General features: G+C 39.4%; 1 protein-coding gene and 1 non-coding gene across 9 annotated transcripts in view; one reads left to right on the plus strand and one right to left on the minus strand.

Moving 5' to 3' along the window:
* Positions 1-2,622: 2,622 nt before the first annotated feature.
* The window catches only part of Zc3h11a (zinc finger CCCH-type containing 11A), a 48,193-nt gene continuing 23,907 nt past the window's right edge, over positions 2,623-26,908 (minus strand). For 5 of the 8 annotated variants that reach the window (XM_074048581.1, XM_074048583.1, XM_074048582.1 and 2 more), the window contains 14 exons: positions 25,299-25,422; positions 23,655-23,858; positions 23,419-23,535; positions 23,145-23,225; positions 21,982-22,092; positions 21,087-21,149; positions 17,285-17,383; positions 15,515-15,583; positions 9,180-9,686; positions 8,783-8,862; positions 6,725-7,037; positions 5,369-5,535; positions 4,994-5,052; positions 2,623-4,628 (listed from right to left, as the gene is read on the minus strand). In XM_074048581.1, the coding sequence (XP_073904682.1) occupies positions 4,370-4,628; positions 4,994-5,052; positions 5,369-5,535; positions 6,725-7,037; positions 8,783-8,862; positions 9,180-9,686; positions 15,515-15,583; positions 17,285-17,383; positions 21,087-21,149; positions 21,982-22,092; positions 23,145-23,225; positions 23,419-23,535; positions 23,655-23,858; positions 25,299-25,422 (2,253 nt within the window). In that variant the 3' untranslated portion in view covers positions 2,623-4,369. The remainder of the gene's footprint in view (positions 4,629-4,993; positions 5,053-5,368; positions 5,536-6,724; positions 7,038-8,782; positions 8,863-9,179; positions 9,687-15,514; positions 15,584-17,284; positions 17,384-21,086; positions 21,150-21,981; positions 22,093-23,144; positions 23,226-23,418; positions 23,536-23,654; positions 23,859-25,298; positions 25,423-26,908) is intronic. The other 3 variants (XM_074048584.1, XM_074048586.1, XM_074048585.1) reach the window with 3 other exon arrangements.
* LOC141414464 (small nucleolar RNA SNORA32) lies at positions 19,158-19,277 on the plus strand. Its single transcript, XR_012439492.1, has one exon. It is a non-coding gene; the product is annotated as a small nucleolar RNA SNORA32 (small nucleolar RNA).

Genomic DNA, 26,908 nt, shown 5'->3' on the forward strand with positions numbered 1-26,908 from the left:
CCATCTGTCCCTAACGGCCAGTTTTGTAATCCGGGCTGCTTTTAAGCGTGGGAATCCAAAATGCTCTTTGGCAGCTAATGCCAACAAATTTAAACACTTTCTCTTGGGAGTGTTCCTAAATGTGACTGATCCAAGAGTGACCTCGTCAATCACATCTACATTATCAGGTAAGAGTTCTTTCCATCTTGCTTCCTTCTCAAAAAAAATGTTTTGTTTTTTTTTTTGGTGGTTGTTCCTTTTGAATGTTCTTAATCCATCCACTTCCCTATCTCTCACAGAAGTCTTTTTGGTTTTTGAGCATTATGTATTCTCTTGAATCATACCCTAGTTCTGCTTACCAATGCTCTTAGTGCTGTTAGATCAAAAGGTCATTGCTTTGCTCCTTTTTGAAGACAAATCAGTCAGAGTCCAAGATCAGAAGATCAGGGACAGGACAATATCCAGTTTTAGTTCACTGCTCTTTGCATATTGCTACAGCGTCCCTGTTCAACATTTTAGCTGTTAAATCCAACCACATCTAAATGGCTATTAGGTCCATTCAGTAAATCTGAATTCTAAAGTTTTACAAAATGAAAAATCCTAGATTGCTGTTCTTGAGTCATCACTTATTTTTTGCCCATTTTAAGAAAATGATCGACATCAAGCATTTCTCCTTTCCGCTCATGCCTATTAATATTAGTTTGCAAATTAAAAATAAATTGCAGTTTGGAGAGTTATTAATGCATTTGGATGTCTGGGTTGTAGGAACTTTTCAAAGACATGAGCAGCTTCCCAAAACCAGATTGAGAAAAAAAAGCCTCTAAAAACTCAGCTAACCCTGGGTCACCAGTGGCTCATGCCTGTAATCCTAGCTACTACTGGAGAGGCAGAGATCAGGAGGATCACAGTTTGAGCCAGCCTTAGGCAAAAAGTGAAACCCTAGCTCAAAAATACCCCAAAACAAAACAAAACAAAAAAAGGCTTGCAGAGTGTCTCAAGGGCCTAGCAAGTGTGAAGACAAGTTCAAACCCCAGTTCAGAAAAAAAAAAAAAAAACCCTCAACAAACAAACAAAAAAACCTCAACTACTTAAAGGCAATGGCACTTAGGAATATTTACTTTCTTACAGTTAAATCTGAACACAGACCTTGAAACTACAGTGGTGATAAAGCAGTGATCTTTCCACGGAGTGTAGGATTTAGTGCCAAAATAGATCTGTGAATTAAATGCTCAGCAAACATTAGTTTAAAAGTATCACCTATTAAGTAGTTACATAGAGATCATGTATTTCCTGTTGCTAAACTGCCACATTCAATCAAACACTTCAAAAGAACTGCAGAATTATTCTGGCAAAAGCAGCCACAATTTTAAAAGAACCATAGAACCTTGATCAATATAAATCAAGCTTTGTGTTAAATTAACATTAATCCTACCTTGCTTGTTTGTACTGGGCTTGAACTCAGGGCTCAAGCTTGCTAGGCAGGTGTTCTACCACTTGAGCCATGCCCTCAGCCTGGGGTCGGCCTCAGATTTCCAACTTCCCTTCTGTTCTCTGCCTCTAGAGTAGGTGGTCTACAGGGTGAGCCACTGCACTCTGCAACATTAATCTTAATGGTAGTTCCGAAGACTGGTCAAAATGAGAATGTGTTAGTATTAAGGTCAGAACTTTGTAGATAATAATCTTGAGATAAATGAGTTACAAAACTATCTCTGTTGTGTGTGTATCTATCTTGGCAGTTAACTGGGGTTTGAACTCAGGGCCTCACACTTGCTAGGCAGGTACTCTATGGCTTGAGCCACTCCACCAGCCCCTCTTGATATTTCTAATATGGCCACACTGTAAATTTGGGCTCCTTTCTTGCTGTTAAAAATGTTTTCTTTTGGGTGTGTGTGAACAGTTGATGTACCTTGGGACTTTTTTCTACTCCCAACACTGGGAGTTGAAACCTAGGCACCAGGCCTCATGCACAGTAGGCACATGATACACCAGCAAGCTACATTCCCAGCCCAGGGCTATTAAACTACTAATAGGAAAGACCTACGTTCTTTGTTAGCAAATTAATCTGTATTCTCAAAATAAAACGTTGATACACACATTGGAAAAACCTGTACTCACCTGAATTAAAAAAAAAATTTTTTTTAGTGGTACTGAGGTTTGAACTTGGGGCCCCACACTTGCTAGTTACAGGCACTCTATCACTTGAGCTACTCTGCCAGTCCTGTCAGATCACTTTTAGCCAGGGACGTGACTGAAGTCACAGAGCACTTGCTTACAAAGCACAGGGCTGAGCTCAAACCTTCAAACCCCAAGTACCACCAAAAAAATAAAGTGAAAGAGGTCACTTTTAAACCCTCCTTCCTTTAAAAAAAAAAAAAAAATCAATGACATCAACTGTTACAATGATAAGGAGTGTTAGTGTTAGGAAAAAATGATCACATGTGATACATACTCTTACCTAAGCATAGCAGCTAAAACTGAGCACATCTGAGGGTCTTGTTTGGCAATCTATTCTTCTGAAAGGTTTCTAAAGCCAAACAGAAATCGGGGCCCTTACACAAAAGGCCGACAACACTGTGACTAGGGCCTCTTGTCAAGGCAGATCAAGACTGAAGTAATATAAAACTACTTAATTCACAACATCAAGACTTTCCTACACCAGTTTTATTTAAAACACAAATAAGTATTTCTCTTTCTGTAATGGCAAATGGTTCAAATAATGCTGAACATGAATCACTGACTAATACAAGGGCTTTAAATATGAAACAAAATTATTTTTTAAAAAAACAAAAGCATAAAGGTTATATACAAAAGGAACCTGGAATCTGTAGGCTGGTTCCAAAAATGAAATGAGTTTATAAAATCTGTGGTGAAACCAGAACATTCCACCCCTGCTTTGGAGAAGGGCTATCATACAACATTCAGTCAGCTGAAGATGGATTGGTAGAGGTGTATCTATACATAAATTTCAAGTCATTTTTGCTTGTGCAGAATCATCCAGATCGTCCCAAGACTGAATGAGCAGTCCTGTGGCTTTCTTCCTTTTCCATTTTCCCAACAAGGTTACATGAAGTTCAACTCTTGCTGAGCCGCTTACAACAGCAGTTCCTTAGGAGCCAACATTGACCGGTGGTTCAGATTTCCCCATGAGAAACAAAACTGGCCACCTACAGCAAAATATCAAAATGGGCAAGTTCTTCTTTCCTCCTCCTTCTGATTATGTACAATATGTCTCCTTTCAGGACTATTACCCCATCATACTGGTTCCTTCTCAAGTCTAAACCTTGAGGTGATATGAAGGAGACCAACATCAAGAAAATAAAATTCAATTCAGAAATGAAGAAAACTGGAAGGTATACAATACACCCCCAGAGCATCTCAACATCCCTGCTCCAGTACAAGTCAGTGTACTGCTACGGTCCATAGATCAATATTGGCAGCTTGAATGAGTTCTTTTTTTTTTTTTTTTTTTTTTCTTTCTCCTCTTGTGGCTAAAAGGGCACCAAATAAATACTGGGCAAGAGGAGTTTTCTCAGAGACTTAGAAATAAAAAAATTATTAATTCAATGCCAGTAAGCAGGCAAGTATTAAAGAGAAGGGACAACTTTCATACTAAAAAAGAATTCCTCTAAACATGTCACCATCTCTTATAAAGAATCCAGGAAATCCCAGAAATAGAAAATTAGTTTCAGGGATCCCCAGAGGCACTTTAAAGCCTTTTAAAAAAATTACAGTAATAATAAATTAGCTATTGCTCTTCAGAGGCTTACAGAGCAGCTGAAGCATCAAACTCAGGTCCAAAGAGTTATGTCCATATTTCAGGTTTCTTGAGTTGCTCAGCCCTCTTTAAAGCTTAGATGAATCTCCAAACACCTTTAAAAAGACGTACAATTTAACACAGACTGAGTGGGATTTTTGTCACTGGTAACATGAAATTTGGTCCACAATGGTAGCAGCTGTCTTCATCCATTTCAAACTCAGATATATTAAATATGTTAAGACAATACATAAAAGAAAGAATACAACAAAGGGAAAACAGCCAAAACTGACAGACACCTCAAGGAATCACTAAGTTCTCTTACACTTCTTTCATTCAGATCTCCCTCAGTCTCTTTTCTGTGGAGAGAAGGATATTACAGAACTTTTTTCTTAAAGATGCTAAACAATGTCATCAGATGGACAAAATGGTTATTTAAGGGACCTAAAAAATCTGACCCCGCGGAATTCAGGACACATACAGATAATTCAGAGGTATACTTCTGATTTGGGGCAAATTTGACTAAAGAAATAATCATCTCAGGTAAATGTTATAATAGATGAAACTAAGTCCAGTTTTTTGGTGTGTGTGTGTGTGGTTTTTTTTTTTTTTTTTTAAATGTTCTTACTACCACCTTCAGCTGTCAATCATTTCTGAGAGCTCAAGCAGAAGGTCATCTTCATCCTTCCCAGGATCTAGGTCGATTTCAGCTTCTAACTTCCCTCCTGAAATCTCCCATATTAGTTTCTCAAAATCATCTTCCATAGAGAGTGAGGGCTTTCCTGTTGAGGCAGAGCTGAGTCGGCGAGTTTTCGTGGATGCCTGGGATGAAGAAGGGCCAGATGCTTCAGGGGGTGAGGGATCTGAAGAAGACTGGGTTGGAGGCAGCACTAAACTGTAAGAAAGAAATGAGAAAGATTATCAGAACTACTTGTGCCCTTATCCATGGTTAGTTGAACCATATAGTCTCAAGGGTTGTTTTATTAATTAAAGACCAAGCATTTTCATAATTTAGAGTATAATATCGCCAGATATTAAAAGCATCTTTTAGGTAATGTAGGTAAAATATCAATAACGGCAACAAGGAAAACAACAGTCCTGAATGTCATGCTTGCTTGTAATTAAGTTAAGAGTTCAGCAGATTTACTCAAATGTGGTTAAACTACAAATGTTCAAAGCTGTTTTATCACTGTTTACTCTAGAGAGCAAAATAAAAACAGTAAGGTGGGAGTTTGGTTAAGAAGAATTAGAAGGTATTACCTGTCTCTAGGGTTTTCTGTCTCAGGCATGGTATCTTCAGAGAGGAGTGGGATAACAGCCTACAAAAGGAAGAATAAATTAGTTCAGTGGGAAAGTCAGGCTTTTTTATTTAAACAGATTAATTTTCTTGTGCTACCTTCTTAGAATCATGGCTATCAATCACTTCATCTTGCCACCCAAAGACAAGCTTTAAGAAATACTGTCCTGCCACTTCTCAAATATCTAAATGTAAATGAAAGATACAGTAACAACCTAAACCACCAAAATGCTTGGGAAATGGCAGGAAGTGTTACACACATACAGACGTAGAGTGGATGGAGGTTATTTTTCCTACCACACAGAATAAAGTACCACTGAAGCGAAGATACTTCTTACCACTGCTGCTTTTTTGGGCGGGCTCTCCTGCAGGACAGTGCTGGAACTGAGTGGCTTCACAGCTGCAATAACAGCAGGGTGCAGCTCCGTTGCTTTACGTTTTGGGGCCAATTTGGGAGATGAAATAACTTTGACCACAGATGGCTTCACATTTACTTTGGGTTTAGCTACATGGGACAGAAAACATCTTATTAATAGCCAGAAAAATCTTTCTCACGTAAATAATTTAGAATAAAGTATCGAGTCTACGGCCACACCACCCTGAACGCGCCCGATCTCGTCTGATCTCGGAAGCTAAGCAGGGTCGGGCCTGGTTAGTATTTGGATGGGAGAATAAAGTATCGAAATTTCTTTGTACTAGAAATACAATGAAAAAAAAAACAAAAACAAAAACAAACCAAACCCGGACTGGAAATGACGCACTGCAGGTATTTTATATACATACCCCCCACCCCCAATTGATTCTTAAATTGGTTACTGTTCTATTCCTTGAAGTCTTTTTCAAAACCAGAAGAAAAGCTGGGTGTGGTGGCACATGCCTGTAACCCCAGCACTGGAGAAGACAGAGGAGGCAGGAGGACCAAGAGTTCAAGGTCAGGCTGGACTCTATGGCAAGACCCTGTCTCAAAGGAAACAGAGGAAAGAGGCACCAACAACATTCTGAACTTGTAGATAAAGCTTTTTTTCCTCCCCCTCCACATCTAACACAGATGGATGGATATCCCCCTGCCTCCCGGCCTGCTACCGAGGTTTGAACTCAGGGCCTCACGCTTGCTAGGCAGGCATAGGTGCTCTGCCACTTGAGCCACTGTGCCAGCCCTGTTTTTGTGTTGGGTATTTTTGAGACATGGTCTCCTTGAACTATTTGCCCAAGCTGGCTTTGAACCTCAACCCTCCTGAGGAGCTAGAATTATGGGCATGTGCCACTGGAACCCAGCTGGACAAAACTGATTAAAGTAGCAATTTTTAATTCTAAGAAAGAAATTAATCTAGTTTTGTCTTTTTTTTTTTTTTTGTGGGACTGAGGTTTGAATTCAGGGCTTCACACTTGCAAAAGCAGGCACTCTACCTCTTGAAGCCACACTCCAGTTCATCTTGCTCTGGTTTTTTTGGAGGTGCTCACAAACTATTTGCCTGAGTTGACCTCAAACTGCAGTATTCCATATCTCAACCTCCCAAGTACCTAGGATTACAGATGTGAACCACCTTACCCAGCCTTGTATTATTATCAGAAATATTACTACCTTAGGGACCAGTACATAAGACAAATGAAATTCAACCCAACTGTTGCCAGGGAGTTAGTGAATCTCAGCAATTTTGATATCCTAAAGCAAGATACAAGACAAAAGCACTCACCTTTCCCCCTTTTTTCCAAGGTCTGTGCCGCACATTTCACGTTCAGTACTGAATCCCCAGTCCCCTTCTGGGAGGGCTTTGTGGGAAGCCGCTTGGTTAGGCGCCTCGTGATGCCGGACACAGCAGCGAGCCCTGGGTTCTCCACCACTAGGGCACTATAAGAGGCTACATCTTCCCGGAGCGGAGTCAAGACCAACTTCTCCTTCTGTGATGCGCCCCTCTCCTGCTGTTTCTGCATGTGCTTCTCTCTCAGGGTCTCACAGCTCTTGACTGGAACTTTAGTGACATTGATTCCTGTAGTCTCATCTGAAGCCTGTGGACAAATTTAAATGACAGAATTAAAGTCCAATATCTCTAATACCCTATAGTTATCATTTATAAAATACTGGGCTAGCATCTAAGTTAACCAAAGTATGACATGGTCCAGAACCTGGGGGCAAGCTCATTATTTGATATTAAATAGAGAATGTGCTTCTAAATATGAAAGATTAGAATTGAAGATGTATGGAACAATTTAAAGCAAATTCCACAGGCTACAACCATGACCCTAAGCAAATACTAATGACTTAAATAACAGACATTTACACAAAGACTTATGCACAAAGGTATTCGTTATCTTAAGTAACTGTAAAACAAAACCTACATGTCCGGAAACAGATTATATTCACACATTAGAATAACACGTAAGCCTGGTGCTGGTACCTCACATCAATAATCCCAGCTACTCAGGAGGCAGAGATCAGGAGGATTTTGGATCAAAGCCAGCCCAGGCAAATAGTTCGTGAGACCCTATCTCAAAAAATCCAAAACAAAAAAACAGGGTTGGCAGAGTGGCTCAAGTGGTAGAGCAACTGCCTAGCAAGCACAAGGCCCTGTGTCCAAACTCCAACACTGCCAAAAAAAAAAAAAGAAAAAAGAAAAAAGAAAGAATACTATGTGGTCATAAAAACATACATATTAAAGAATTACTAATTTGGTAAAGTTAAAGCAGACTACAAATTGATACGCTATAAAGTTCTCAATTATGTTCTAAATAGGTTCACATAAATGCATATATAAATAAAAAGTGTGAAGGAAATCCCTGAAAAAAACTAACAGCAGTTATACACATCAAAGAATTACAGGGCTTGCTCTCTTTTTTGGGACTTTTTGAGAGAGAGGATTTCAATATATGGCCTAGGCTAGTCTTAAAGTTACAAATCCTCCTGCCTCAGCCTCCTAAGTGTTGGGATTATGGGGTGCACCATTTTGCCTGACTTAATCACTTTTTTTTTTGCTTTGTGCTTGCAAAGCAGGTGCTCTACCACGTGAATTACACCTCCAGTCCTTAATCACAATTTTTGTTTTTAAATTATTTAAAGACAGGGTCTCATTGTATAGCCAAGGTTCACCCACATCTCACAACCCTCCTGCCTTAGCTTCTAGAGTGCTAGGATTACAGGTGTGTACCACCAAACCCAACATTATTCATTTTTAAAAAAAATAAAGTTCTGGGCTGGAGGAGTGGCTCTAGTGATAAAATACCTGCCCAGCAAGTGGGAGGCCCTGAGGTTCAAACCTTGGTACTGTCAAGAAAGAAAAGTTCTGCAAGTTTTGTATGATGTGCAGCATTATTTTCAAAGGCAGGGAAAAACCTAAGTTTAAAAAAACATTAATGGCCAATTACAAAAATTATGAGGGCAAAGAAAACTTTGTAAGCACAGTGGTGGGTGTGGTGGTACAAACCTCTAACCTCAGCATTGGAGAGGCTGAGCCAGACAGACTAAAGTTCAAGGCCAGCCTGAGCTACATAGGTGAGACCCTCTCTCAAAACAAACAAACTACCACACCTCCAGCTGTTGGGGTGGGGGTTGTTTGAGAGAGGCCAAGTTCAATCCCCAGTACAGAAAAAAACAAAAACCCTAAAATATTAAGCTCAGAGAAAAGACTGTTTACCTAATATTATCAGTGAAAGGCTTAACAGAAGTTTACTATAAGTTAAAACTAAAAAGTACACTTACCAGTCATCTAGCTTTCATTTACCATGAACAAAAGTACACAATAATCTTGAATACTTACCTCATTAGTCTCTGTCCTAGAAACGCTGCTCTGAGAAGCAACTTCACTTCCTTCTTGAAGTTTCTTCTCTTCTTTCACACCTATATTCACATTAACAACATCATTCATTATTTCAATAGGCTGCAACTTCATGAGAGATGAAGTTAAATAAAACTCAATCAGAGTAATAATAAAACCTGACAAAAATCACAAAAAGGCAATTGGTCCTACAAGGTCTCAAATACACACAGAAATACCAAAGGCCTATATGGTGCAGCTGGAAACAAACAGCTTGCCATCACTGAATCCAGTGGTTTTCAAAGTTACCTGAGTAAAGAAAAATTCTCAAAGAACGTCTATGAAGATTCTGTAGCACACTGGCCTTTGCAGTACTATTTGGGGAGGCAGTAATACAGACCTGTTTTTTTGGTGATTCGGAGCAGCCGCCTGGCCCCTTGGGTGGCCTCAGGTTGCGGCTGGGAGCTGGTGGTGCTCTCAGAGCTCTGCTGCACTCTCAGTGCCTTCTCCAATTTAATTTCCTCCAGCGTCTTAATGTGCACCTCCTGCATAGACTTTGTTCTTCCGGCAGGCTCCTCTGATTGTCCTTTGCTGACAACTACAGGTGGCAATGTCACTGTTTTTTTAATTTCAGTATCAGTCTTCAGCTTGATGCAAGTAGCATCTTTTTTACATTTTTGTCTCTCGGTTTCCTGCTGCCGGTGTTTTTTTTCAGCCAGGACCTCAGAGAAGGTTTTGATCCGGACAGTGGAGGAGCTTCTTGTTCCTGAAGTAGAATCATCACCTTTTGAAGGTCCTTCTGTCTTGAGTTTAGTTTGCAGTTCTCCACGTTTTTGACTGGCTCTTTCAAGAAGAATTTCTTCTAATGTTTTCACGTGGATCTCACCAACTTTATTAACTCTTTCTGCTTGGGGGGGAAAAACATGTCATTATACATGCAGTTTATCTCAAAGTAACTTACGACTCTCTACTTTTCTAGCCAAACAATCTAACAGAGATGTATTATTTAGGTAAGCAATTAAAATGATCTACTGTATAACTTCAGTTTCTCTCTCAATTTTAGGTTACCACATGTTTTAGGAAGTGACCCACAAGAAAATCCCTAAGGAGGCAAAATTTACTGATCTGTGTTTCTTTCTTTTTTTTTCCTTGGTGGTACTGCGGTTTGAACTCGGGGCCTCACACTTGATAGCCAGGTGCTCTAACACTTGAGCTTCAAACTGCAACCCTCCTAATCTCTATCTCCCAAGTAGTTGGAATTACAGATGTAAACCACCACACCTGGCATGATCTGTATTTCTATTTAGAGCATATCCTGAATGAATCTGAAAAACATTTACTAGTTGGAGAAATCATTCATTATAAATCTTATCAATAAAAACAGCAATAAATTCTTCCATTTACTCATAGATACAAACTTGTGCTGGACACTGGGCTATAAATAAGCAAAATATCACTTTTCCCACATGCAATTTATACTCCAACAGACAAGTGTAATAAAGTATGCTCATGAAAACTGCTTTGAAAAAGAAGCATAATGTTACGGGAGTACACAGCAAGAATACCAACCACTGTCTAGGAATTGGTTAAGGGGAACTTCAGAGGAAGTGGTATTTCAGTGATAGCTAAAGCATAACAATGGAGGTAAAACAGCTGACAAGACAGAGGGGGAAAAAAAAAAACACCAGTAGAGAAACTGGCATGTTGCTAAAAAGGTTTTGGTTTTGTTTTTTTGGTGGACACTGAGCATGCTAGGCAAGTGCTCTACCACTGAGCTACATATCTTCAGTCCTGAATAGCTATTTTTAATGCTATATCTACATCTGTTTAAAATGAACAAATTTCACACTTGACACAACTGTCCTCATTACTGAAGGGCTGAGAAAAGAAATAATGAATTAATATGAAATAAATAATTTGGAGATTCCACACGTATAACAGCTTTTAACAAAAGATCAAAAACAAAAGTGTTTCCACAGCAGTTTAGAAGCTTTGTGAGACTTCATGTCTGAGAAGAGTCAGGGTAATAAAGGACAGACTGTATTCCGAAGAGAACATCAGGAATCACAAAAATGGTGAGAGGACAGATGAAAAGCATGGAGAAACAAAAAGGGTATGCAGAGAAATGTAGGAGACAATCTATAGCTCCAAGACTGGCTCCCAGGTGAGGAGGGGAAGCCAAAACCATAGCACAAGGTAAACCAAGCAGCCCTAGTGAAAAAGCCTGGCAGTCTTAGTTGCAAGATAAGCACACAGTCCTTGCAGCCTTAAATCCAGCATGGGGATCTGGTATGTCATGACTTCTCCCTTGTGGCAGGCCAGCAATGGAGAACAGATCCATTTTATCACTTACGAGATCTTGGAGAGCTTTAGCCAGGCATCATCTTGAGAGTGGGCCTATTGTTTGAGACTGAGCTACACTGGAGACCTGAAAATAAGGAACTGCAAGTCAGGGAGCCTGGGAACAACCTCCCACAGTGCATGCGTAAGAGATAGCCAGGAGAGGCAGTCATGGAAGGGGAGGGTGGGACACAGATCAGCTGAGAAGTATAAACAGCAGGGAGCTCAGGCTGCAGAGGGTGCTGTGGTCGGTGGCCCCACCGTCTGAGGCAAGGAATTGAGGCCATGAAATGTGAATCACCACCTCTAAATCACTGCAGAGCTCTGAGTCAAGCCAGTGGCTAGCACATTAATGGGCCTCCAGAGCTGCCTCCCTGCTGCATGTGGTTTGCCGCCAGGTAGGACTGAGAGCTCTGAGCTCAGATCCACCGGATCAACTTGATTCCCCCAGCCTCCTCTCTCCTGCAGTGTGGTTTAACTGCTAAGCAGGATCTGAAAGTGCTTAGACTGGCAGGTGGAGTGCTGGGTTTCCTTAGTACTCCCCCTTCAGCACAGACTTTAATGATATATTTGCTTCTGCCATTCTCAAATGAACTCAGGGGACACCTCTAGGCTTGGACATTTGCTGCCCCTGGGTGCACAAACTAGAGGACCTTTGGAGTGAGTTGGACCTTCCCCAGCTCATAGGAGGCAAAGCTTTTTGGGGTTAGCAGTGGCTCCAGTATTCAAAGGGAAGTTTCTGAAGTGGATGCATCTCTACAGCTAACAACTGACCAGCCTAGCCCTCAGCCTGCATACAGCACCAGCCTGAAACAGTGTGGTTGCTGTTATGGTGATTTGTTTTCTCCTCTCTGACTGGTACTGTGAACTGAGCCCACAAGAGAAAGCTAAGAGCTCTGGATAAAACTAAAACAGATACTTATCCCAACAGATGTCCAAATTGCAAATGAGAAACACAAAAAATATGAAAAGGCAGCATGATTCCGTAAAAAGTTGACATCTCTTCAATAAACTGAACACAAAAATATTGAAAAGACTGAAACACCAAATGACCAATGACCTCAAAGAGGATTCAAATAAACAGATGAAATAAAGAAGTCAATTCAAGATATGGATGAGAAATTCAACATCTTAGACAAGAAATTCTGCAAAAAGAGATTGTGAAGGAAAAAAACAACCCTCTCCAACCCAAAACAAAACAGAAATCTAGGAAATGAAAACCTTAATAAATCAAGTAACCTCAGTATTGTGATCACCAATAGACCAGACCAGCAGAAGAAATAGTATCAGGGACAAGACAAGATTGAGTAATTGTTACATTCAGATAGCAATAAAGGAGAAAAAAAAAAAAAAAGTAATCATGACCACAAACATCTAAGATCAATGGGACATGATTAAAAGACCAAACTTAGGAATCTGTAGTATAGAAGGACCAAGATACAGACTAAAGGCATAGAGAACTTATTCAATGAAATTATAACAAAAAAAAATTTCCTAAATCTAGGGAAAGAAATGGACATCCAAGTATGAGGCATTTAGAACCCCAGACATGACCAGAAAAGAACTTGTCCATGCCATATTATAATTAAAATGCCAACACTACAGAACAGAGAAATAACTGAAAGCTCCAAAGAGAGAAGTACCAAGTTACATACATACAAAGGCAATCCTGTCAGAATAACACCAGACTTCTCAAAAGAAATCTTCAAGGCCAGGAGACCACGGACTGATGTTTTTCAAGGCCTAAAACAAAATGACTACCAACCAAAATTACTATATATTAAAGGATATAAAACTGAAGGAGAAATAAAGACCTACCATGATAAGCATAAACTAACGTAATTCATGACCAGTAAGCCAGCACTGCAGATAAAGGAAATCCTATACACAGAAGAGGAAGATAAGCATGAGAACCAGGTAAAAATAAATCTCTTTAAAGAAAAGAGAAGAAAAAATGAGAATGTGGAAAGAATCTAACATTGTTGTTACTGACAGTATCACTATGGCACTGGGCTTTGAACTTAAAGCCTTGCAGTGCTAGGCAGCACTCTACTACTTGAGCCAAACTCTGGCCCAAGAACATTATTAGCTCAGTCAACCAACAAACCTCTTTAATGAAAGTAGATATTAGTGCATATCTCTCAAAAATAACCATCAATGTAAACAGTCTTAACTCTCCGATAAAAAGACACAGACTAGCTAACTGGATTAAAGACTAAGTTCCAACTGTTTGCTACATAAAAGAAACCCACCTCACTGGCAAAGACACCCAGAGACTGAACATGAAAATGGAAAACAATATTTAATGGAATCTGTAAGCATGCAGAAATCACTATTCTCATATCTGATCAATCTTCAAGGCAAAATTAGAAGGGATAAAGAAGGTCACTAGATATTTTAAAAGGAACAATTCAAGATATAACAATTGTAAATAAATATGCACCAAACATCTAGTGCAGAGAATTGCAGGTGTCCCTGTAAAGGTACAGATACAATAATAGTGGGTGACTTCATACCCCACCACCATCAACAGAGCTAGATTATTCAGAAAAAAAAAAATCAACAAGATCTATGGTGCTTCAGAGTTAAACTGCACCCATAGATCAAATGGACTTGACAATCTATAGAACAGTCTACCCAAAAGCTGCAGAATACACATTCTCAGTTGTCTGTGGAACTTTCACCAAAATAGATCACATTTTAGAACATAAAGCAAGTCTAACACTGAAATAATTTGTTTTATCTTATCAGATCAAAAATAGTGAGAGAAACTACAGAAACTATATAAAGGACATGGACATTGAACAATACACTTTTGAATGATCAGAGGATAACTGGAATCAGGGAGGGATTAAAAATGTTCCTAGAATCTGGCTGAGGATGTAGCTCAGTGGTTTAGTGTTTCCCTTAACAATGCATGAGGACCTGGGTTGATCTCCAGTACCACAAAAACAACAAAAAAGAAAACCTTTAAAATTCCTGGAATCAAGCTGGGCACAGTGGTGCCTGCCTATAATCCTAGACATTCAGGAGGTAGAAACAGAAGGATCATGGTTCAAGGCTGGCCTGGGCAAAAAGTTCATGAGACCCCAACCTCAACCAATAAAAAGCTGGGTGTGATGGCACATGCCTATCATCCCAGCTAGATGAGAAGGTAAATAGGACTGCAGCCCATGTTATCCCAGTCATAAATTTGATATCCTATCTCAAAATTAACCAAAGTTAAAAGGGCTAAAGGCATGGCTCAAGCAGTAGAGCAGCTGCCTAGCAAGCACAAGGCCGTAAGGGCCCTGAGCCCAGTGCCTCACACTGGCTAGGGAGTTGTTTTACCATTTGAGCCACACCCCCAGCCCAGGGCATTCTTTATTACTACTTCAATTTCATTGTTCATTACAAATACGTTTAAGGTGTTTAGATCTTCTTGTTTTAATTTTGGTAGGTCATATGTATCTAACTTTATCGGTTTATTTTTCTAGATTTTCCAATTTATGGGGATGTAAGTTTTCAAAATATTTCCTAATGATCCTCTGGATTTCAGGGATATCTGTTGTAATAACCTCTTTTCCATCTCTCTATTAATTTGGGTCTTCTGTTTCTTTCAGTTAGTTTAGCTAAGGGTTTGTCAATCTTGTTTATCTTTTCAACAAACACAAGAGTTTCACTGATTCTTTATTTTCTTTTAATCTCCATTAATTTCTTCCCTGATCTTTATTATTTCTGTCTACTAGTTTTCTGGTGCCAGGGATCAAACCCAGGGCCTCATATATGCTAGGCAAGCACACATGCTAGGCTGAGCTACATCCCAGCCGGTTTTGAGTTTGGTTTGTCCTTGTTTTCCTAAGACCTCAAGGCACATCATTAAGTTACGTATTTAAGATCTTGTGACTTTTTTAATGTAAGCATTCGTAACTATAAACTTATCTCTTAGAACTGGCTCTGGTAACTTGTGTTTCCATGTATTTGATTCCTTTTTATAACCTTTCTTCTTTTGATACAAGGCAAGTTTTTTTATACCATTATTGTTCAGGAACTTTTTTGGTGATGGGGACTGAACCCAGGTCTTGTGCATGCTAACCACTGATCTACACTCCTAGCCAATTAGAACACATTTATTAACAGCAATTATTTTAGCATATAACTACCACAACTTTTTATCCAATCCCCCCCGCCTCTTTTGGATATCCTATTAATGCCATGATGGACAATCATTTTGCCATCTCCCACTACAAGAAAGGAATTCGTATCAGTGAGTAATTGATTAAAACTGCTTAAAAAACAAAGAGAACTACAAAGAACCAAAACCACAAGGCCTAACCTAATTGTAATATGCAAATCAGAAAAAAAAGGCAAAGAAAAAAATATGAGAATTTGGTTTTATGATTTTGTTTTAAGTACCTGTTGTTTCCTCATTGTTTGAACCAGCTGACATTCCTAATCGTTCCTTCAGAGACTTGGAAACTTGAACTATAAAAAGAAAAAGTATGTCTAAATCCAACAACTGAAAAGAGACTTATAGTTTTTTTCAATGTTCACAAAATAGGCTATATTTCTCTCTTTTTATTTTCAGTACTGAGATTAAATCCAGGCCTCAAGCATGCTTGACAAGTGCACTACCTCTTGTTCCACACCCTGGGCCCTTTTATTTTGTATTTTTTGAGGTAGGATCTGGTTTTACTTAACTTTGCTGGCCCTGAAATCCTGATCCATCTATCTCTATCACCCTGACTTTCTGGGTTTGGGATTATAGGTGCATACCACCACATCGGGTTAGGCTACATATGTAATGTATGTTTTGTTTTGTGTTTTTTTTTTTTCTTTTTTAAATCTCTCAAGGTCAAATTTTTCATCTCCACAAAACAGATTTAGATGAATCATAGATTCTCTAGAGTGGTCTGAAAAGCTTGGAAAAAAAATTTGTTTTGATCTGAAAAGGAAAAACTACTGAATACAGAGAAATTTGTTTCTGTAAAACCTTCTAAATCTTTCGGCACCAAAGGTTTCCTACCCTAAATCTATGTGAAACACTTCTTTTGTTATGAGAATCTTCAGTGGTTTTGTGAATTGAACCCAAGTCTCATGCATGCTAGACAAGTACTCTATCACTGAGTCCTCTTCAGTGTAATTGATAAGCAAGGAGGATGAAAATTTAACCAAACAAAGAACAACTTCTGCTTGTTCTAAATCCAAAACAAAGTCCCTAAACAAGAACACTTACTGATCAAAGCCTCCTTGGGCTAAAGGAAAAATGGAAGTTAAAAGTTTTAAAGCACAAGAAGAAAAAAAACCCACTTATTATTTACATGCATCATGTAAAGGTAAAAACATTCAGCTCAACTTCCTTCTCCTTCATATAAACCACTGTATCTCTCAGTTTAGGCCACAATTCTACAAATCAATTTCTTGAACACTAATCTATGCCACTATCTCCTTTCACTTGGGTTATTTTAACAGTCTGCTAAATCATATCCCTGGCAGTATTCTGTCCCCTTCTAATCTTCCTCCACACTGCAGGCAGGGTAATTGTCCTAAAATTCAAGTATGACCCTTTGATCCCTGTTTATAACCTTTCAGTGGCTTGTTATTATCTTAGGATAAGCCCAAACCCTCTTAACAAGACTTTAAAAGTGCTATATGAGCCGGTCCCTCCCTGTTCTCCAGTCATCAGACTCCCCATCCAATTCTTTGTTTTCACCATGCTCAGCTCCTTGAGCATACCACACTTCCTTAGCTCTGCAACTCTGTGAGGTTTACTCTATCTTCCTTGGATATAGTCCCTGGTCCTCCAAGTAATTAGACTAGTTCCTAACTCATGTTTCAAGGCTAAACTTCAATTCCCTTCCTCTATGAACCTTTCCCTAACTAATGGTAGTTAAGTGCCCTTCGTATGTGTTCCCAGGGCACTGTGTACTTTTCTTTATTACAGAATTTAATCACAACATCTGTAAGTATTTCTACCTGCCAGTGGCCTATAAGCTCCTGAGGAGTGTAATGTGTTCAACATGCCTAGTCAAAACCTAGCAGAGTAAGTACTCCAATGTTTGCTGAATAAGAGATGCCAAAAACCCAATAACCTTACCTTGCCTGAACAGAAGAATGATGAACTACAGTTGTTAACATTACAACAAACAAGTGTCATGATTACATACAGGTACAAAACAGACCTACCTTTCTTTGGTGCTTTGTCGGTGTTAGTTTCTGGTGTTTCAACTTTCTTCCCTAGCCTCTGTGCTAGGCTCCGCTTTAATGGAGGTTCACTGTCACCACCTATAAATAGGGGGAACTTACTTTAAGATTTCAATCTTTAGCAAGGTCAAGAGATACAAGCAGCCAGGAGCCAGAGGCTCACACCTGTAATCCTAGCTACGCAGGAGACAGAGATCAGGAGGTTCGAAGCCAGCCTGGGCAAATAGCTCTGTGAGCCCCTACACAAAAATAGGGATGGTGGAGTGGCTCAAGCCCCAGTACTGCAAATTAAAAAAAAAAGAAAAAGAGAGATACAAGCAAAACCAGACAATGTAAAGTAATTCTGTCAGTTTTTCTGCATTTACATGGTGTGTTTGTTTATCAGCTTCCTTAGAACTCAAATGTTACAGGTGAAGTAAAAATATCCAAGAAAGAAGCAAGGAGTGTACAAAAGATTTAAATGCACAAAAGAACATCTACCAAATCTACAATTAAAACTACAAAAGGAGGATCACAAGCCTTGGTTCAGGTTGAAGTTCCAGATTAAGAATGTGAGGGCAGAGGCCATGGCTCAAGTGTTAGTATACTCCCCCAGTAAGTGCGAGGACCTGAGTTCAAACTCCAGTACCACCAAATGAAAAAACCAAAAAAAAGAAAACACAAAAACTATACCTAACCAAGCAAACAAACAAACAAAAGATCAGAATTGTGATATGAAAAATCATCACAATAAAATCTTAACTGGCCAAATGAATTCAAGTTAGATTCAAATATGAAGATGATTCCTGCAGAAGAATTAGAAAATTTTCAGCTCTCCTGTGATAAAAAGTCTCTGAAGGCTGCACAGCACCTTCTCTTCATGCCAGATAAAACCTAAGGTTCCACAATTACCTGTCTTTCCAAGTCGCTGACTAGTTACAGTCAAGACTCAAATAAGTTTCCTGACTCCCGTTTATTAACACTACTGAATTGTTCAATATAAGATGTTTAAATGTCACCAGCTTTTAAAAGCTGCTTTTGAAATGCCTGACAAATTATATTCTTTGTAGAGTCCAATTAAAAACCTGAAAAGACCTACACAGGCAGATTATGATTTTCTGTCTTCTCTTATTAGTAATTTAAATATGAAACCCCAAATCATGGAGTTTACACGTACGATGACATTAAAATAGCATGAACTCATTACCAAGGCTTTTAGAATGCAGTTTCTCAATGTGGTCTCTATACACAATGGAATTTTATGCAGCCATGAAGAAGAACGAAATGTTATCATTCGCTGGTAAATGGATGGAATTGGAGAGCATCATTCTGAGTGAGGTTAGCCTGGCCCAAAAGACCAAAAATCGTATGTTCTCCCTTATATGTGGACATTAGATCAAGGGCAAACACAACAATGGGATTGGACTTTGAGCACATGATAAAAGCGAGAGCACACAAGGGAGGGGTGAGGATAGGTAAGACACCTAAAAAATTAGCTAGCATTTGTTGCCCTCAACGCAGAGAAACTATAAGCAGATACCTTAAAAGCAACTGAGGCCAATAGGAAAAGGGGACCAGGAAAAGGGTAGATCAAAAAGAATTAACCTAGAAGGTAACACACACACACAGGAAATTAATGTGAGTCAACTCCCTGTATAGCTATCCTTATCTCAACTAGCAAAAACCCTTGTTCCTTCCTATTATTGCTTATACTCTCTCTTCAACAAAATTAAGAGATAAGGGCAAAATAGTTTCTGCCGGATATTGAGGGGGTGGGGGGGGAGAGGGAGGGGGAGGGGGCGGAGTGGGTGGTAAGGGAGGGGGTGGGGGCAGGGGGGAGAAATGACCCAAGCGTTGTATGCACATATGAATAATAAAATAATAATAAAAAAAATAGAATGCAGTTTCTCATTTGCTGTGGACATGACTATAAAAATTTTTCCCACTAGGTTTATCATATATTACCTTGTTAGCAATCAATCTATTGGGAACAACATCACCCAGCAAAAATGACTGTGCAAGCCACATGACTTTTCTAATAGTCACTTCACTGTTAATGACATATTACCACAACCAAATACAACACTGTAACATGTGGGGCTCTTTCTTGGCTACTGTGTGATCATCTTATCGTCTTGTTATGTAGGGCTAATAGGACCAGCGGATGAAGCATTTTTAAAAAGGGTTATTTTGAAGAAAAATAAAAATTTCAGCTTTAGAGGTGACCTTGATGTGCAGTGAACCAATTGTAACGTGATAAATAAAACATTAAACTAAAAAAACGTAAAATAATAGCATTTTTTTTTTTAAATCCAGAATTTTGAATCAGTTTTATCAATCCTGAAAGTCTCATTGTTTAGAACCCTGGCTTGGCATATGCTCCAACTACAGGAGTCAATCTCTTAAAATTTAGAGTAGGGTAGAGCACAGTGGTGCATGCCTGTGATCTCAGTACTGCGAAAGGATTACAAAGACAGAAGGATCTCAAGTTTAAGACCAGTCTGAGCGACTGAGTGAGGCCCTGTCTCCACCCCCCCCCACCCCAACAAACCAAACAGTCTAGGGCTGGGGGTTGTGGATCAAGTGGTAGCATACCTGCCTAGCAAGTGAAAGGCCCTGAGTTCAAACCCTGGGACTGTCCTCCCACACCCCCTTCCCTCCAAAAAAAATCTAGAGCTGGAACTGTTTCTTGAAATACTGGTAAGACTATAAAGACTGCCTCATTTCTGTGTCTTCTAAGCTGTTTTTGGACGTGACTACATACTTGACAATATGTTCACCTGAATGTAACCTTGGGCAAGTTATTTAAAGCATTCTAAGTTTGAGACTGGCACAAAACGTATTTGCTGTCATTTAGTAAGTGCTAGGCTCTGTGTTGAGTTTCCTTGTGTTTGCTGAGGACTAGACTGAAAGTGTATTGAAGGTACTATGACAGAATATATCCACAGCACTTGTAGACATGATTTAATCAATGAAAGCTTTCTATTACTTAGGGCAATAACCACATAACTGATTCAGTGATAACCATTCACATTCTGACTACTATGTTCAGAATAGACTTTTCTTTTTTTTTTTTCATTTTCAGTGTTATGGATTGAAACCAGGGCCTTGGCATAGGCTAGGCAAACACTTGGTCACAGCGCTATATGTTGGTTTTTAGAGACAGTCTTGCTATATATCCCAGGCTAGTCTTGAACTTGTGTTTTTCCTGCCTCTACTTCCTAAGTGATGGAATTACCGGCATGTACCAATATACCTGAGTACCCAGTTTTGAAGACAGGGTGGTAAGTAGAATATCAAAGAAAACACAAAATGGAAATAAGGTGCATTTTAAACTCATTTAAAATAGTATTACAAAGTCTCTGAAGTAAGAAAAGATTTTCAAAAAAAATTTTTTTGAAACAGACACGTTGTGGTAGGTATGTAATGATTCAGCAATATGGTAAAATACTTCCCTGTATATTGAAATAGCACTAATATAAATTTAAGGGCCCAAATTATATTAACCAGATACTTTTTCCCCCTCTCTAAAACACATTTAAATTTATTCAAAAAATAAAGAAGAATAAACCACGTCTAAGAGATTTGCTATGGTCATAATCTAATTAAATTGCAGCACTTCAGATTTGTGTAACATCATGAACAGCACACACAGGTGAAAAACATGAGGAAATTTACAAGTGATTTCCACCAAAAATACAAGGAAACTGGCGAATCAAAGCTGACCTGTGTATGAGGGGTGTAGAGAAAGCAGCATGCTATTGCACAAACAAGCACAACGAAACATGCACAAAACTTATCTTACCTACTGAAAACTTGCGTTTCCCCAGTCTCTCAGTAAGACTCAGTCTAACCAAGGGTTCTTCTCCTGAAATGGCAAAAACAGAATTTCCGTATTCAGTAACTACTAATGGGTATAATGTATGATCTAATACTACTACTATGAGCTCACACAGGGAGTCTCTTGAAAACCAGGTCTCCGTCTTAAGCAAACTATCACAAAAATAAACGAGCGAATTGAGTAAATAAATACTTTAAATAGTCAAAATGAAAAGCCCAAATGAAAGCAATAGCACAGATTTACCAAAAACAGCTAAGTGTAAGACAGATTATGTTCTTAACCAGTTGGTTATAAAGTCCAAGCTATACCTCTCCTTTTCCACTCTGGTAAATTATTTTTCTTTTATCATTCCTGCTCTTTGTTGTACGAATGGCCCATTTAAATGTATACTACGGCCAGGAATGGTGGTTCATACCTGTAATTCTAGCTACTCAGAAGGCGGAGATCAGGAAGGTCACAGTTTGAGGCCACTCTGAGCAAAAAGTTATTGAGACCCCTATCTCAACCAATAAATCTGGGTGTGATGGCACGTGCTTATCACCCCAACTATTTAAAAAGCATAAACAGGACTACTGGCTGGCTCAAACAAAAATGTGAAACCCTATCCAAAAGGTAACTAGAGTGAAAAAAAGCAGCTCTGGGGGGTGTGGCTCCAGTGGGTAGAGCCCCTGCCTAACAAGTGTAGGCTCCGAGAGTTCAACCCCTAGTACAACCAAAAGTAAACAAATAAGTAAAAGGGTTAAATGTATCAACTTTTCTTTTCATACTTACATCTGATTTCCTATTAAAGTCTTCCTGCAAATCCACCAAAGGTTTAAAAACAAAAACAGATTTTTGCATTCTTAATAGCGTGCCTCACCTTGTTTGCTTGACAGAGTTACTGTCCTCACCACAGTGCGAACATTCTCTTTCTCAGGACCTGGAACGGGCTGAGGCTGGAGTAAAAGACTGGCACCTCCTGAAGAACCTTCTGAATAAGAAAGTCAAAGAATAGCAAGTGACTTACAGAAACTAAAGCTCTCTCAAGTCATGACATTTGGTTTCTATGATCAGCTAAGTCCAATACAGAGAGCCCCAGGGCTACAATGCAGTCAGTCTTCCTGGATCCACTTGCCTGAGTGATGGTAATGGTTAGGGGAGCCATGGGTCCAATGAAAACAAAACCCTAAGGTGTTTAGAGTAACTTAGGTTTACAATAAGGCTAACACTATTCTAAAGTGAACCATCAAAACCTATTTGTCTCTCCATATACCACATTCCACACTTTACCTATAATTTTTAGGTAAGTACACATCAACCAGGTTTCAGGCAAGTTCCAGAAGAAAAGCCTAGCAGCTCCTGAGGAAGAATCCTTCGACCACAAAACAAGGTTTCTGCTCTCAGAATATGGTTCTTAGCCAAGGAGCAGTGCACAAATGTAATCTTAGTACTTAGGCTGAGAAAGGAGGATTATGAGTTCCAGGTGTGCTGAGCTATACATACAGCAAGATCCTGTCTCAAAAAATGAAAAAAGGCTGGGTTTGGTGATACACACCTGTAATCCCAGCTACTTGGGAGGCAGGGATTGGGAGGATTGTGGTTTGAGGCCAGCCTGGGCAAAAAGTTAAGGAAAGCCCATCTCAACAAATAAGCTGGACATGTACATGTAATATATATAAATATAAATAAGGTGGCATGTACCTGTAATCCTAGCTACATGGAGGTGAGACCCTGTGGAAAAACAGCCAAAGCAAAAAAAAAAAAAAAAAAGGGGGCTGTGGGCACGGCTCAAGTGGTTGAATGCCTACCTAGCAAGTGAAGCACCCTGAGTTCAAACCCCAGTAAAATGTTCTTACACAGTATTCTTCAGTTCTACTTCTTGAGATCAGCTCTAAAACATAACTGCCGTAAGTCTGCGTTTTACTTTAAACAAGCCACAGAAATAAAAATCTATGTGCTCATTTTGGCTGTTTCTTCCAGAAGTGTCTTTATTCTTTTCTGGTAACACACAATCACCTGTGCCAAAACTTGCTGATGACTTACCACCTTGCTTCTTGGATTTTTCCTTCATTTTCTTTGATTTAATTTCCTCAAGAGTTTTTATTCCAAAGTTCAAATCTTCACCTGAGAAAGCCAAATAAAAACCACATGAGGAACTAGAGTTTTTTCACCTTTGCACTTCATCTGTTCACCACAGGGACGGCAATGTTTTGAATGAATGATTACGAGAAAGGGCATGTATGTGTAGCACGATAAGAGAAACAGTGCAGACACACTGCAGAATGCTGCCAGGTTGAGCAACAATACAGCCTCTTACCTTGCTTTAAACTGATGCCAGGTTTCCGGGTAGAAGCCACTCGTAAGCCATTATGAACCTCAGGAGCTGGCTGCAGGGCAGGTGTTTTGGTTTCGTCACCCTCCTCAGAAAACTGATCTGTAGGTCAACATTTCAGGAAAATGGGTAATTAAAGAGGCCTTGAGTTGTAATCATGACTGTGTCCAATTTGCTACATCATCCTGTTCATTTGCCTTAAAGAAAGAGCTAAAACTCACCGTCGTCATCTTCGTCATCATCTGCAGCATTGATTACAACTGGTGGGTGTGTGGGGCTTGGAACGTTTTCTGAACTTTCTACCTTCATGACACTCCGCAGCTGAGGGGAGGGGTTCGACTGGACAGACAATTTGTTCTGTTGAACTGTGAGCTGGCTTGCCTTCACTTCCTCTTCTGGTGACTCAGGCACAGTGGGCAACACAGCTAAACACATAAATTCAGACATTCAGAAATGGAAATTCTACCTATTTTACAGTCCTGGTTTTCATTATTAATATTTAAGTTGATGTTCAAAGGGGTGTCTCAATGTATGCCCACTGTGGGTGTGCTTCACTTTAGTCTGTTCAACCCCTTCACAGCGTATGTGTGCGCGTGCATGCATGCATGTACGCGCACGAGTGGGGTGGGGGATGGTGAAGGAAAGAGATTAAGGTGATGGCACATGGTTGATGGACTTCATATCCCTATATGAAATAGAACCAGGAAACCTCCTGCAATTGCTTTAAGTGGGGTGGGAAAGGGGTTGAGGGGAAGAGATGAGGGGGGTGATGTAAGTAATGTACAATAGAAGCCTGATCAGAAATGTCACTATGAATTCCCCCCCTCAGTATAATGAATATATCCTAATTAAAGAAAAAAATGTTTAAAAAAAAAAAAAGGAATTTAACTAATACCGTGTACACATGTATGTAAATGGAAAAATGACACCTGTTGAAACTATTTCAGGAATGGGGGCAGGCGGGATAAAGGAGAGTGGTGGAAGGGGTGAATTCAAGTACGATATATTTGATATACTTTAAGAACTTTGTAAATGCCACAATGTACCTGCACCCAGCACAACAACAACAACAAAAAGAAATTCTAGTTTTTTGCTCAGCAAAGTAGTAGCTTTTAAAAGATAGAAAACACTTATTTGAATCAAACCAGAAAATAGTGAACCTATTCTCTGTCCTTAAATAAAGAGGTAAAGATACAGCCATCACATTTTAATCACATAGCAAATGTGCCTTTTTGGAGACAGGGTAGTCTTGAACTCACAATTCTCTTGCCTCAGCTTCCTAAGTGCTGGGATTACAGGCATGTACTACATACCTGGCTCAGATGTGATTTTTAATGGCCCATAATTCCACTAGAGATTAAAAGGGACTCTGAAAATAAATACCAGCTTTCTGTAGAGTACAAGTTGTATTTTAGATGATAGCCTAGGGCAGGGTTGGCAAACTTTTCTGTAAAGAACTGGATAGCTAGTATTTTAGCATTATACACCATATGGTCTCTCAACAATTCACCTCTTGAGGCAGTAACACAAAATCGGCCATAGAAAATATACTGAGTGGACAAAGCTATCTTACAATAAGTTTGTATTTTACTAAACAGGCAGAGGACCAGATTTGCCAACTCCTGGCCTAGAGAATCAAATTACCTCTATGGGTCTGATAAGAAAATGGGAAATGAAGCAAGTTATAGTAACCTAATCTTGTATGTCAAGAAAGATTTACTTCTGTTATTATACACAAAGCATTTAACCTCAGTAAGGTTTAGTTTCCTCATCTATAAAGTAGAAATAAGACTGCTCCACTTGAAAGAAAGCAGTGTACACGATGTATATGAAGTACTCTATTCAGTGGGCATAGGTGAGCTCACTTTTGCTTGGAGGGAGGAAAAGGCCATCAACATAACGTCCTCTGTTGTGATGGAAAGCACAGTTTAATTTTTGACATCCCATTGGCTGATTTTCCCAGTAACAAGGAATTTCACTGCGTTTTTTCTGCAAGAGAGAAACATATATTAATACCCGTATTTGTTCAGTAATTCGTTTTCTGGGCAAAGTTCATACAGGGTTAAAAAATCTGAGACATGTGAGGTGACTTTTAACAGAAGAGATTGCTGGGAGTGATACACTGTGGTGTGGAGGAGAGCTGAAAGGAACAGGGGAATAGTTTATCTGCTTTTCATTCTTCCTCCTCATCATCCTGAAACCCCTAAATGTCTACAATGAATTTAGAGAAACAGTTGGGGTTAGTTGAGATTATGGGATAAAGGTAACAGGATTTTCCTTTCTATCACCCTGTTTTTTGGCCTTGTGACTTTCGACAATGTAATGCACCCAGCTTCATTTTCTTATCTATAAAATGGGATTAACTCTGACCTGTTTCTTATGAAGATTGAATAAAACAATGTACATAAAGCATTTAGTACACAGAATGGACTCAAGGAACTGCACAGTTACCCAGAGATGTAATTCTAAGCTTCTAGAAACCTTTTCCCATTCCAGACTTTGCCAACTAAGGCACATGGGACCAGCTAAGGATGGCATGTACCCTTCTCAAGCCACCTCATCTTATAAAGAAAAACAGGTTAAAAAAGTCTGTACAACTTAGGGGCTGGCAGACTGGCTCAAGTGGTAGAGTGCCTGCCCAGCAAGCATGAGGCGCTGAGTTCAAACCCCAGTGCTGCCAAAAAAAAAAAAAAAAACAACAATAAAAAAGAGAAACCTAAAAAACACTTCTGAAGAAAACTAGCCTCGGATTAATAAACTGCACTGTGTTGGGCTCTCTCATCACATAAGCAAAGTTTGATTAGAATTCCAGGAAAGAATAGTAGTACTATTTTAGAAATTTAAAACTACAGAAGACAGAGAAATAGTGACTGCTACAAAAAGATCCTCAAATAGATCAAAAACAGTAATTATGGGAGTCTATTACAGAGAGACTGTTAAGTTTAATAACACACTGTTAGTGGGGATGTGGGAAAACCACGCAGTCCCAGTACAGTGCTAATACAGATATATTAGCTCAACAACTCTGAAAAGTGATTTGGCAAAAAGGAGTCTTTTTGGCAGTACTGGAATTTGAACTCAGACCCTTGGGCTTGCTAGGCAGGCAAGCTACCTCTTAAGCCATGCCTACAGCTCTTTCCTGCCATTAATTTTAGGATAAAATCTACTATTTTTGCCCTGGGCCGGTCTGGGATCCTCTAAACTGCGCTTCCCACATAGCTGGGATGACAGGAGTATACCATCACTCCAGGCTCGTTTGTTGAGAAGGGGTTTCACTAACCACCTGGGGTTGGCCTTGAAATGCAATACTCCCAATCTTCACATCCCAAGAAGATGAGATTATAAGGCCTCCAGGCTCACCCAAAAATGATTCTTAGAAAAAAAAAAAAAATCTATGTTCTGAATTGATTGCCACATCATGATTATCTATTTTTAAAAAGTATAGATGGGCGGAGGAATGGCTGTGGTTGACAGA

This window comes from Castor canadensis, chromosome 11, assembly GCF_047511655.1.
Source record: "Castor canadensis chromosome 11, mCasCan1.hap1v2, whole genome shotgun sequence".
NCBI classification, from domain to species: Eukaryota; Metazoa; Chordata; class Mammalia; order Rodentia; family Castoridae; genus Castor; species Castor canadensis.